At 36.7% G+C, this 13,455-nt stretch overlaps 2 protein-coding genes across 3 annotated transcripts; one reads left to right on the top strand and one right to left on the bottom strand.

The window, feature by feature from the left end:
- The first annotated feature begins 19 nt into the window (after positions 1-19).
- Positions 20-5,249, top strand: LOC140923725 (major facilitator superfamily domain-containing protein 9-like). Its single transcript, XM_073373802.1, has 5 exons — positions 20-183; positions 277-364; positions 1,060-1,103; positions 1,612-1,741; positions 4,089-5,249. Exons 1-5 carry the CDS (start codon positions 76-78, stop codon positions 5,108-5,110), a joined length of 1,392 nt encoding a protein of 463 aa, XP_073229903.1. The 5' UTR covers positions 20-75; the 3' UTR covers positions 5,111-5,249.
- Positions 5,250-6,784: 1,535 nt separating this feature from the next.
- Positions 6,785-13,437, bottom strand: LOC140923745 (peroxisomal targeting signal 2 receptor-like). Of its 2 annotated transcripts, none has more exons than XM_073373828.1 (12): positions 13,294-13,437; positions 11,891-12,022; positions 11,691-11,737; positions 10,946-11,060; positions 10,801-10,836; positions 10,609-10,686; positions 10,087-10,195; positions 9,345-9,454; positions 8,704-8,741; positions 8,343-8,418; positions 7,808-7,963; positions 6,785-7,088 (listed from the first exon to the last, which is right to left on the bottom strand). In XM_073373828.1, exons 2-12 carry the CDS (start codon positions 11,900-11,902, stop codon positions 7,023-7,025), a joined length of 843 nt encoding a protein of 280 aa, XP_073229929.1. In that variant the 5' UTR covers positions 11,903-12,022; positions 13,294-13,437; the 3' UTR covers positions 6,785-7,022. The 2 variants fall into 2 exon arrangements, with proteins under 2 accessions (XP_073229929.1, XP_073229921.1); XM_073373820.1 differs by having other exon boundaries at positions 6,790-7,088; positions 11,680-11,737.
- Positions 13,438-13,455: the final 18 nt, after the last annotated feature.

Here is a 13,455-nt window from a genome sequence, read left to right as displayed (position 1 = left end):
GCTCACTGCAAAGTATTTGATGAAAAAGATCAAGAATACCGGTGTGAAAAAGTTACAAAGCAATTTAACGGGAAAATGCACGGCATTCTCGGCTCAGTGTGGCCCAAAATTAATCTACCGCCATTCCTCAAGGTCAAAGAGGAAATATTTTATGTCTACTGCCTATACTGTGTGGGATTTTTGGTAAGAGATGTACAGTATTAGTCTATGAAGGAAGTTTTTGTTGATCAACACACGTGTTATTTTGACCCTTGCTCTTTTTGGTTACCATAACAGGATCTATTTGCTGTTAGTTGTCTGATACCATTACTAACCCACCGAGCCAGGGAATTAGGAGCATCGCCGTCACTTGTTGGACTTATCGGTTGGTAACTTTAGCATCTAAAAAGTATCAAAAAAAAAAAAAAAAAAAAAACAGCTAGCTCTAATTTCTATATCAAATCAGAGAACATACGTGTAACAACACAGAAGTATATGGTGATAATGAGGTCAAATTATTTGCCTGTATATATCTATAAGATCCTTTTGACCTGCCTTTTTAAGGCTAATGGAAACAAAAAACTAAATTCACTGTCTACACTACTAAATAGTTTATGGGATAATATAGAACTCCATGTGAAGGTTTTTCAATTTATTTGTAACTGCTACCACCCCACTGCCCTCCCTGTTATCTATAAAATGAAGAGAAGTGACTGTAGATCTCATAGACTTAATATCTACACTGTATCTGTGCAGAGTGTACTGCGCCATTTTGAGCCTTGGCATTTCACAGACTAGTTTATTTTAGACGGGGTTGAAAGCCCTGTCTCCCATAAAAATGCTGAACTATTGATCATTAGTTGCATCTGCACTGGTATGGTTAAATGTCATTAAAAATGTAGAAAAACTATTTTTTGAACTGTTTTTTGCTAACTGGTTGCATGTGGGATTGATGCGATAATTGTTATTTGTGGGAAAATTGATTGAGAAATAATGCATCAGTCAATTCCAGCTGTGCCCAATAGCTTTGCCATGGATGAACAAATAATAATATTAATGATGAAAAAATTTTTTTGCCAGGTTCTGTCTATGGTGGTCTTCAGTTATTTTCCAGTCCTATCATGGTGAGAATAAATTTTAAAATATTCAATTTTTACTTAGCAAGAATATGAAAGTCCCCTATTTTAAAAAAAAATCCTGCACAAATATTCAGTTTAAAGTTATTTAACAAAAAAATTTAAAGAGAGATGGCATGGAGCTGTTGATTGTCAAATTTAAACTTGTGACAACTTTGTGTCAACTCAGTGTGGGTAGCTGACTTGCCAGCTTGTAACTTCTTCTGCAAAATCACAAGCTAGAGGTTTCGTAGACAGATAGAGCCTAAAAATCAATACAATGAAATTAATCTCCACCAGTACAAGTCTCTGTCTTAACTATAAATTAGCATTGCTGCTTATCACAATAATTAGCCTTTTCTTATTCTATTGGCCTTGCAATGTATTACTCATTGCTCCCTGATGATGCCGTTGATCAGCAAAAGCTTGGCCAATTTTTATTTTAATTTTTAATTACAGCAGTTAAAGGCCTCTCTCAAACAATATTTAAAAGCTCCATTATTTTATTTTCCACCAGGGCAAGCTCAGCGATGTTTTTGGAAGAAAGCAGCTTCTTTTGGTGAGCCTCCTGGGCACTGCAATGGGTTATTATATGACTTCTCTTCCAACAACTTTACTTTTCCTGGCACTCAGTAGGATTCCTGCAGGTACTGTGTGTATGTGAACTCATAGACAGTTTAACTTGCAGGTGTACAGCTAGCCAGGTGTGACCTACCCGCTGTAACTCAACCTTAACCCATTCGCCCCTGAACCGCCCGTAACCGCCCATGCGGATCCAGGTCCTTTCTACCCGTTGTGACGTCATCAGTTTTAACGGTCAAGGACAACTTTCTTCACTAACTTGTGCAGAGTGAAGAGATCTTTCAAACCATACCAGAATGAGCACAATTTAGTCAAGGGCACCGGAGAAACAAGCAAAAAACCATGTGACATTGACCTGAAAATCTCCATGAAAATCTTGTTCCATTACCCACCTACCTTTCCTTTCGCCTAATCCTAAGATCCTAAAAGCTTTCCTAAAAACTCTTCCCACCAAAATCAAGCCTACTAAATGCCCAGCAAGAGAAAAAAAAAATGAGGCAAGAAAAGGAAAAAAAGAAGGGAGGAGAGAAAGCGAAAAGTAAAAGTCAAGACCACTGTGTCACTTTTAAACCCAAAAACTATGTCGAAATTTTGCTTTCTGCGCATGCTCGAACTTCGCAAGCTGATATTTTGCATCTGGATCAGAAGGCCGCGAAGTGTTCGACCTGTAAACCAGTTTGTGGTAAGTTTTAGCTCTTTATAGCAAGACAGTGACCAGAAAACCACTCGACTAGCTTCAAAACACGTTTTTCGGCAAAATCTCCAGGAGCGAATGGGTTAAACACCTTTCAAATGGCAACTGAAAACGTTGCTTCTGCAAATTAGACCTTTAGCGAACATGAACAATGTTTATTGTGCTGCAAAAGGAGAACAATAAAAGAAAAAAAAAAGAAATGAAGATTAAATTCATTGAGATACCATAAAATTCCGAAAATAAGCCCCGGGGCTTATATTTTTCAAAGGCCCTTTTTGAGGGGCTTATTTTTGGAGGGGCTTATATTCGGAGGGAGATTTGCGTTTCAAAATCAATTGGGCTAGCCATATAGTTGGAAGTAAATTTACCATTTTTGCTTTGTTTTTCTTTGTATATGAGGGCAATTTTCCAAGTACAAGCCCCCGTGGGGGCTTATATTTGGAGGGGCGATTTAACGGAGGGTTTTTTGCGTTACCGGTTTGGGGGGCTTATATTTGGAGGGGCTTATACATGGAGGGGGTTATTTTTGGAATTTTACGGTATCCCAACACAGACATGCTGCTGTACTGCAGTGTTAAAAACATTACAGAATATTTACTAGGAATTTTTTGCAAAGAAAGGTTCATTATGCTTAGTACTACATGTATATTTGAGGCTCGAAAATGTGCTCAATCCTTCGTTGAAATTTTACTCTCCTTTGTTTCAAACTCATTGTACTGAGCCTATGTATGAGTATTTGCGATGAAATTGAAGCCGGGGCCATTGCTGTGGATGAAACAATGAATGTAGGGATTATATAGCGACGATAACATTGTCATGCAATCGAGTTTGACAATGTTAGTCGTGCAATGATTATGATAGCAAAGTTTGCTGCATGTTAAAAGTTTTTGTTTTGCATATTAAACCTATTGCTCACTTTTTATTTTCTTGTTTCCTTCTTTGTCATCTTGGTTGCTGCACAAAAATTTCTTGATATGCAATGATTTCGTTGAAAAAAATAAACGATTTGTTGAGAAATGCGCGACGTCGCTCGATTACTTGTCTCCCTTGAATAGACACCCCCCTTAGATGGAAATGTTTATAATAATCGCCCCCCCCCAACCCTCTCGCCATCTTCTCTTTCTTTTATCCCCTCAGCCTCCATGTCAAGTTGAAGTGGAATCTGATCCAGCAAAACGGATCAGTGATGATTCAAGCTCTGAAAATTAATCAAGGAACCAAATTTGGAACACTTAAAAAGCCCATGTTCAGTTTATTTTATATGATAATTATTTGATTTAATGGGATAATGATACATAATATTTAAGGCACAACTTCCGGTGAGCAATATTTGAAATAATCGCCTCCCTTGAATAATTGCCTTCCCCCAAATAATCACCCCCGACTATTATTCGAGGAAATACTGTACCCATAGAGAAGGCTCATTATTGCCACACCCCAAAACAATTGCAAAGGAAAATAAATTTCAACCAATGGCACAAACTGAAACATACATGTAGCATTTTGTACATGTATGCACTTGTGGCTTTATATCATCTGTAATTTGTACTCCAGGGGAAACAATATTGAAAAATCCTTAATAATAGGTGTGCAATATTTAAGGACCTGGCTCCTGATCTTCTTGTGATTTATACAATGCAAATTTGAAGGAGAACATAGCAGTTTCTCAAAATTCCAGGGTCACCTAATTTTTTTGATATCTCTTCATTTTTTCACAGGAATTTTCAAGCACAGTCAGAGTGTTGCCAAGACATATCTAGCTGATATTTCAGAACCTGTTGATCACCCCAAAGTGTTTGGTAATTTCAATGCTTTTTCTAACCTTGGCTTTGTGATTGGTCCTTTGATTGGTGGTCACTTAGCGATGCAATCAAATGGCTTTTTCAAAGTGGCTTACGTGGCTGCTACAATTTTTATTGTAAATTTTTTCTTTGTGTGGTTTTTTGTGAAACAAGTTGAAGAAATTACAGCTTACCACACTCACAACTCAAGACAAGAAATAGTCCTTAACAGAGATGGTGCTGAGGAAACTGAAAATAAAAGAGATGATCGTCCAACAGACAGAGAATCTGTTCAAGATAACCTTGGAAATGTGTCAAATGGAGATGCAAAAAGAATTACTGAGGAAGTCAGTAGTATTAGTAAACTTGCATCAGTCAGTTCCATAATGGACTTGTTGGTCCTTCGTTTTCTTATGGGATTTTCAATGCTAGTGTTCCGCAGCAATTTCATGTCCATGTTAGAATTTCACTTTAATACCAGCCCAAAAACAAATGGCTACATAATGTCATATAATGCATTAGTTAGTGGCTTTTCTGGGATTCTAATGGGTTCAATCGCAGACTTCTACAATCATAACGATTCAAAAATGCTTCTTCACTTCTCATGTCTCATCACGGTATCAATCCTTGGCATAACATTTTCTCCAAGTATTTACTTTGTAGCAGCCTTTATCACCCCACTTGCAGTATCAAGTGCTGTGTCTAGGGTCTGCTTGACAAACCTAACTTTCCGCCGATCACGAAAAGATGAGAAAGGAGTGATCTTAGGAGTGGGCAACTCATTACTGTCTTTAGCACGCATGATTTCACCTGCCTTAGGTGGGTTTGTTCAGGAAATTAGTGCATATGCACCAGGTAGTATTGGTGCTACCATAGCTGCAACTGGTGTTTTAATCATGATACTTTATCCTACCGATAGGTATCTAACAAAAGCCAAGAGAGAGAAAAAAAATGACTGACATCCCTAGGGGATACTCAAATTTAAAAATTTGTATTCATATTTTTTTGTTCTGGTGGGACAGGCAAAAGTAAAATTTTAAACTTATTGTCAGACAATGGATATAATTATTGACAATATTCTGGCATTAAAAAATACACTACTATCAGTTCCTGTGGATTGTTTTGTGGGCGAGTTAAAAAAGGTAAAAAGCAAAATAAAATAAAATTTATGCCCTGCAAATAATAGACCTCCAAACTTCAATGCACACTTGCACAAACATGCTGCGGTTGCAGGCAATTTTTGAGTAGTCTCAGCTCTTAGGATGGAGCATTCTTTACAAACTATTTCAAAAATGTACCATGCATAAATTCCTAATTTTCTAGGAAGACATCTCTTTGTGGATATACAATCCATGATTACTAAATTATCATTTAAAATAACAGGGTTTTCATTAAAAAGTCCACTAGCAGGAGAAAGGTGTAACATCACAAGAGAATATTATTTTAGCCGAACGTTAGCTGAGGAATTCTGCGTAATAAACAGAAAATTCTCCAATCTCCGGTGCCTAATGAACACCCTGAAATTATTATTCAATATACTCAAAGCAAGAATCAACAAATTATACTGATACTGACTGTTAGGGGACAGGCTGTCAATTATACATCACTGAATCTGTTTTTATCAATACACTTTCTAGCTAAAAAAAGTACCAATGGACGAGATGGTACGAAACAACGGTTCAACCAGTAACCCTTCAGTCAATATCAAGTTTAAGATTTTAGTGAGTTAATGCAACAGGATGGCAGAAAGAAGAGGACGGCAAAACACTTGTGTGTGACAAACGTGACAGGGCTATTACTTTTGTGTTTTGTCATGATCTTCACAAGTTAATGTTTTCTGGTCTTTTCCTAAAAAATCTGTTTAAAGGAGGGTGAAATTTGGCAGAACATTTTTAAACAAAATATTTGTCATGCTTGTCACTCAATGTTTGTCGTCTTCCCTCCTCTCCCATTCTTTTGCGTAAGTTCACTTTTATTAATATAGAGGATTAAACTATTTATGTGTAAAAATATAGGGTGTATAAAAATGTATAGAAAGTTGTGTAATAAAAATAACAGTAAAATTAGCATGCTGGAAAGCAAATTACATTAAAAACATTAGCATGAATTGAGTCAAATAAATTTGTACAGAAAGAGTGGGTTTAAGTTTCTTAATAAAAGGTATTTCAAAATAAGACCACGAAATGCTTGCCAATAATTGAAGAGGAGTGTTAATGGTCATCATCGTAGTCTTAGAGATGGTATTTTTAAATGCCAAAAAAAAGTTTGGATTATAAGAACTAACCAAAGTCACTACAGCTATACCGTTCAACACACTTTACAGTGTGTAGATAGACTCAGGCAGCATGGTCAAACAGGCCGGTAGAGCAATAGACTTGTAGTCTGCATTGCAGCTGTGTTTTCTTGGGGTTCACAAATTTTTTTGCTCACATGAATGTGACGCTGAATCTTTCACAGTGAAAAAAAAGGTGACCACAGCATTACAAACATATACAGTTTTAATGTCAATGTCGAGTGTTTGTACCAGTATTTCTAACCAGAATGTAAAAAAAAAGTGTAATTAAATCTCACCAGCTGCTAGTACGGTAATCGGAAATAAACAGACCAAAACCTGAACAGGTGGCTGTGTAGGCCGGAGGCTTTGAGGACAACTGTAAATTATTTTTTAGAATCATTCCATGGGTTTAATTCTTCACTTTGCACAGTCTCCTATTAATTTCACAAACACAGTCATTTACCACCAGGATATTATCTTACCTTTACTATCTGCTTACACTATTTTGCTTTATCACTATGTTACTGACGTCTGTTACCATCATGATTGTCTTCAATATTGATTTGTAAAAACTATATAAAATTAATAATTTATGGTTATCTTGGGAGTAAAGATGCTGGACTGTGAATTTTGATGTATTCATCCCATGAACAGTCTGCAATCTGGAGAGAATTAAGAATTGATGAAAGCGTTAGTGGCTGGCCCTAGCCTTCTTATGGTCTGTTTATCAAGATTTGTCAGTGGACATGATTATTTTTGCTCCAAGTTCTTGCATTCAAGCTTGCCTTGAATGTCCTTTAGCCTTTTTTTGCACTCACAGTATTTCTCTGGATTCAGGAGACATTGTCCTGATCAGGACAACCTGAACAGTTGGGGTGGCTACAATATACATTGTATTGTCTGAATAGAACTGAGGTCTGTAAGGTATACTTTTGTGAAGTTTAATATGATCCCAAATGATTGTATGGAAACCAGAACTCTTTTTGTGATTAATTGCAGCAAAATGTTTGACATGTGCAGTGCCATTCATCACTACATAATAATTTTAATTGATAAATTCTGTTACAAAAACCTCTGGTTAATAATAATAATAAAACGTACATGACCTAGGGCCTATTTACTTAGAGGTGGGGGGCCCCAGGTACAGCTGTAGGGCAAGCTACTTAGGTGGGATAACCTGGCTGTTCATATCATCTCTCATATGGTCACTCCACCAATCATGTAAACATGATCAAATTAAAATGAGAGGTTACAATGTACATGGACAGGTGGGTCACCCCACCTAAGGGGGTCACATACCTGGGGTCCCCCACCTCCATCGTGTAAACAGGCTCTAAGTAAACAAACAGGATTTAATAATTCTGTTGTAATCCATCCATACCTGTCCTGGAATATGAAGGTTGAAATCCAGTCCTACAACAAATTCTGTATGGTGCTCAATACTCTCAAGTGGGTGTGGTCCCCTCTTAATGTCCCAGGTTCTTACTGTAAAGTCATATGAACAGGATGCAAGCAATGATCTGTTATGAGGGGAGCACTACAGAGAAAAGGTAAATTCAGTCATGTTTCTCCTAAAAAAAATAAGGGGCCATTGACAAAGTCTGTATCTGACTGGTTTTGATCAATCCCATAACCCTTAACCCTAACCTTTTGTCATTTCCAATAGTGAGACACAGGGTCCAGTCCACTCCAATGATGTATGAAATAAGGGTAATGATGACATGACAGGGGATCGTATTTACTAGTAATTAAAATTCAACATCTTGGAGCTTTGATAAAGAGAACATTGAAGTGTAATGTGTTAGTGTACATGTACATGTATTGTATGCCACCACAAGATCAATACCACAATTTATTTACAGCAAACTTAGTGTAAATATCCATATAAGAACCTGTTACATGTATCATAATCTTACCTTGACTCGCCTCACTGCATACTGGTGTCCTTCAAGATTAAAGACTGGAGCCATTGTGTTACGTAAATCCCAGCCCCTTAAATTACAAAAAAACAAAACAAAACAAAATAAGACCAAAAACAGGAACTGGATTCAAAAAAAATAAAATAACTGGTTTGACAAAAATATACTTGTAAACAAAATTAAATGATCCAAGATGAAAATTAAACCACAATATAAATAGGAATTTGGAAAGAGAAGTGGGAGGTTTATTAGAAGTCTTATTGCAGTTTATTTCTAAGCAGCCCTTGATTCCCAAACATAACTGACATAAAAGATAACAAACAACAACAAAAAAATAAATAAATAAAAAGTATCGTACCGAATTTGAGTATCCACCGATCCTGTGACAATAAGATTCTACATCAATGCAAAAAATAAAACAAAAAATAACAAAACAACAAGAAAAGACAGGTGATTGATATTTTATTCGTAATATTTTTTTTTTTTTTTTAACTTTTGTAGTTTACATGTACACCACCAAGACCATCTATTTGTTTAGGAGAACAAGGTAAGAGCAGGCTTCTTGGGAATGCACTATTTAGAGAGGCAGACAGGGATAAATAAAGTTTTGTTGATGTTTTTGTTGTTTTTGCAGACTGCATAGTGCAAAAGAGGTGCATTTGTGCCTCTTTACATCCAGTTCTCTCTCATGCGCCAAGAGACAATAGCAACTGGGTAAAAGCTGGGAGTGCAGCTGAGGGTGACTTTTATGTGGATGGCCTATGCAGAATGGTTAACTGCTGCTGCTACCATAGACGTATCCCATATTACATGTATCCAATAATATCTCACATAGCTGATAGAAACAGGATAACATTAATTGTTCAAAAAGCAAGTTACACGTCTGTATCATTAATTTTGCTCTGATATAATTTACTATATATGTTGGGTATATGGAGGGGCTAATTGATGCTCCTGTATGTTATTCAAGGGTGTCAGGTTATCCTCTGATATACTCACTGGATCATACTTTGCCCAATCACAAGTCAGTACTTCTCCACTATGTGCTCTGATGGTCTGCTGTGCAGCTGGAGGAGCTGAAACGTCCCATATTCTGAGGGTATTATCGCCTACAAAGAATGAATCATGTATAACTATAGGAAATTATTATATTCACATGTTCAGTGTAATAAACTGACTATGGGAAGTAATGTCTTATGTAACCTAACACTGATCAAATATAAAAAGCTGCTTGTGATATCTTCACTTCAAATTATCTAAGAGATCATTGACATCTAACTTAGGCAGGGGAAAGAGATCTTTCAAACCATATCCAAATTAGTATGATTCAATGAAACAGGCCAGTGAAGAACACAAAAACAAAGTACAGCTGACACAAAAATTTCAATAAACAAAGGGCTGTGAAGTTCTTAACTCGTAAACAGCATTTGGGGCATTTTTGATTCTTTTCAGCCAGGTAGTGACCAGAATTGACCCCAAAAAGCATTTCTCAGAGGAAGACATTGTGTGCACTGCCCAAGACCAAGCCAGTTGGAGACAACTTACAGTCAACTGCTTTTAGGTCGACCAATGATGGTGATGATGAGTGACCAGAAAACAGCTCCACTAGGAGCGAATGGGTAACATTTTATGTTAACTGCCCACCACTATCTGTATACAAAGAATTTTATCCTGGTAATGTATTTCTAATAAATTATCACATTTGAAACATTTGAATAAAGAAATAAAAAGAAGTTTGTACCTGAAGCTGAAGCAAATGTTCTTGCTATATGAGGAGACCATATAGCACTGTAGACCACATGTTCATGATCAGTAAATGTTGCCAGCGACTGTGACTGTTTTGGATCCCACTGTATCAGAAATAAAGCTGTACATGATGTAAAATATTTACATTGTACCATTATGGTATAAAATATTTGGTATACCAATCTTACACTGAAAATTGTACTGACGTTGCTATGTTGGATTTTGATTGGTTTTGTATTATAAGGAACCCACTAATGTTATCAAACATTTACATTTATAAGGCCTTTCAGAAAGCTGTCAAAAACTTTGTTTAACTGGTAATGGTAGCATGATCTAGTATAACATGATGTTATTTATGAGCTATGAAAGACCTTCTTTATTAAGTGTAAGTGCGTTTAAGAAACCCCACTGTCCACTGTCTTATAACTAATACATGTAGTATTGTAATTAACCAAAGCAAAACAAACATTTTCAGTTTAATACATTTTACATTTGTACATTACAAACTTTACGGTACCAATTTTATGCTATGATCCCATGATGCACTCAGAAATTGATCAGTTTGCTGACTACAGCTCCAGTCAACTCCATAAACCTGTGAGAAAAATATCCGAGTGTCACACTAAAATGTAGCCACTAAAGCAAAAACTAGATACACTAGTCATCATTATTTTTTTTTCAAAACAATGAATTAATATTGTTTATTTACCTCTGCACTGTGCTCTTTGAAAACTTTTACAGGACCCTACATAGATATACATGTTTTATTAGAAGTTAGTTTCTAATATTATGATTGAATGCAACAACAGGCAAATGAAGAGCTATCTTATAAAAAATTTGAGTATAATATTTACCTTTGGGTTTTTGAGATCCCAGACCTGTAGTGAACCATCTCCACTGGCCGTCACATTAAAATCTGGATTGTGTTCACTCCATGAGCAGTCAAAAAGACCCTCACTCCACTCCCACCTGCAGGGAGGAACAAAGTTGTAAAAGAATGATGCAATATACATGCATATATATATATAAAACCCAGTGATTTTGTTACCTCTGCATCCTGCATCCCTGACGAATAAAAATACCCAACAACGAAAATAATTTGTGGTATGCGTCCCGTAGGACGCAAAGATCGATTGATCGATCTAAAGATGTTTTTGTAGAATATCCTGTTTGTGTGATTTCTGTGGCGGGCTGTTCTTGTGGCAGTTGGAGTATTTTTTTTTTTTCAGTAAACTGTAATGCAGAGTTTTGGAGTCTCTCTTTAGATCAACTGTGTGGTTACATGAAGACTCAGGGACTCATGTTTTTTAACTGGGACTCATTGGTTCTGGACTGGGACTCATGATTTTTCGTAAGTTGAGTCTCAGGACTCACCATAACTATTTGTACAAAATCACTGAAATCCAGTGAGATGTCAGCACAGAGTGGGGGTCATCAATCTGACCAATACTGTAATTCTTAAATCTCTTATCATGAAAAACAACTGTAAATACACAGTCACACATACATGTTAGTGAGCTTTGGGACTTTTTGAAGAGCAGTTTTGATATAATAATAAAATAGCATTATATTCATAAAATCATTATACCTGCCTAGTACCTGAACCCCAGAGGGAAGAACATCCAAAATAAGGAGAGTACCACGGCCTGCAAAGTAAAAAGTTAAACTGTTTAATATATTTTGGTTAGGTGATGTCCTCAGAGGGTGTCATCCACCTTGATCTGCTTAATTCTTCATATCCTACTCAGCCTCATTCATTAACTGCTAAATCATATTAATTAGTCACTTGCATGACTTGCCTGCAATCCCATAATGCTGTGAGGTGACACAGAGAAGTCTGGGACCAAAGTATGGTGAAAACTTTACAGCATATCCATGACGACCACGGGTTTGAAATGACACAGCCATCACTACAAATAATCATGCATTACCTAAAACAAATACATGTTTTTTAAAAGTTTCCCATAGTAGTCTCGGTTTAAATAAATTTCTTCGTTTTTGCAGCCATGCAACAGTGAGATTGCCAAAAAACTCTCATTGATTACCTGTGCAGTCATGGAATTTATTACTTCAAGTTTTTGTAGAACACTGCTTTTCAGCTTTCACCACAGGGAGCCCACAAAATCTGTTTTTGTAGCCAATTGTTATTTTATAGTAAATGTTCTGGATTTACCATTTGCCTCACCTATAGCGACATATCGCTAACTACTGGTATGTATATAAATCAATGATAAATTATTTAAACGTTGAATTTCCTTGCCTGTGGTATATAGTCGTCCTTTTGCCTCAAAAGCGGTTTTTTGAGCAGTTTTGAAAGAGTTTGAGTTTGCCATTGACTGTTCCCGCTGATTGCCTTTTTTTTATTAGACGTCGTTAACCAAATGTTAAATAATAACTGATTTAAAGAAGACTTGGTAAGTGTTTATTGTTTAACAATGCATCCAATCAAAAAGAAGCAATCAGCGGGACGGTTTCTGGCTGGCACGTATGAATCTTGCTTTTGCGCATTCCTGCCGCTCAAATACTGTGGGATTTTAATTTTCTTCGTCTGCTAGCTCCAGGGCGTTTGGATGGATTTTCGATCGGAAGGTACGAGGAGAAACGTGAATCTTTTTGCTACGAAGTTTGAAAGCAGAATGATGTGACTTTTGGGGGGAAAAATTGCTGCGGCGCTGGACCCCTTTCAAAACATGGATTCCACCCTCGTCCTTCTATTATAGGGAACAGTCAATGGCGAACTCAAACTCCTTCAAAATCGCTCCAAAAAACGCTTTGGAGGCAAAAGGACGACTATATACCACAGGTAAGGTAATTCAACGTTTATTTTTCATTGATCTATATGCATAGTTTATGGCGATATATCGCTATAGGTGAGGCAAATGGTAAACCTAGTACATTTACTATATAATAACAATCAGCTACACAAACAGATTGTGTGGGCGCCCTGGGCTTTTACAAAAGGAAAGTAGTAGTAGTTGGTAAGACTTTCGCGTAACCCCATAAATTTATTATGCACACATGTTTCGACTCTATTCATATTAAACTGTTTGTGATAAAAAGTATGAAATTGCTGCATGCATACTAAAATGTACGCTTTATGGGGCTATACGGAAATTTTACCAAATAAAGAGGGCTCGCACTGTTGTAGTCGCGGTAGCATTGAGCAACCAATGTAATACAATAGCCGTAGCTGTACCATTACCTTGACAAGCTAGGTGGTGAATGCTAGTAGTAAGCCACTCGTAGTTATGTCGAAGATTTTATAAAACTTAGCGTTACAGCTTGTATTTGCGTTGTTCATGTGACCGCCATGTTGGGGACTTTGCTACCAAGCCTCCCTGACCCTTCAGTACATTTTATATGA

Source organism: Porites lutea, chromosome 1 (genome assembly GCF_958299795.1).
Source record: "Porites lutea chromosome 1, jaPorLute2.1, whole genome shotgun sequence".
Classification (NCBI taxonomy): Eukaryota; Metazoa; Cnidaria; class Anthozoa; order Scleractinia; family Poritidae; genus Porites; species Porites lutea.
The sequence above is the reverse complement of the archived record's forward strand: the minus strand, read 5'-3'. Positions and strand labels throughout refer to the sequence as shown.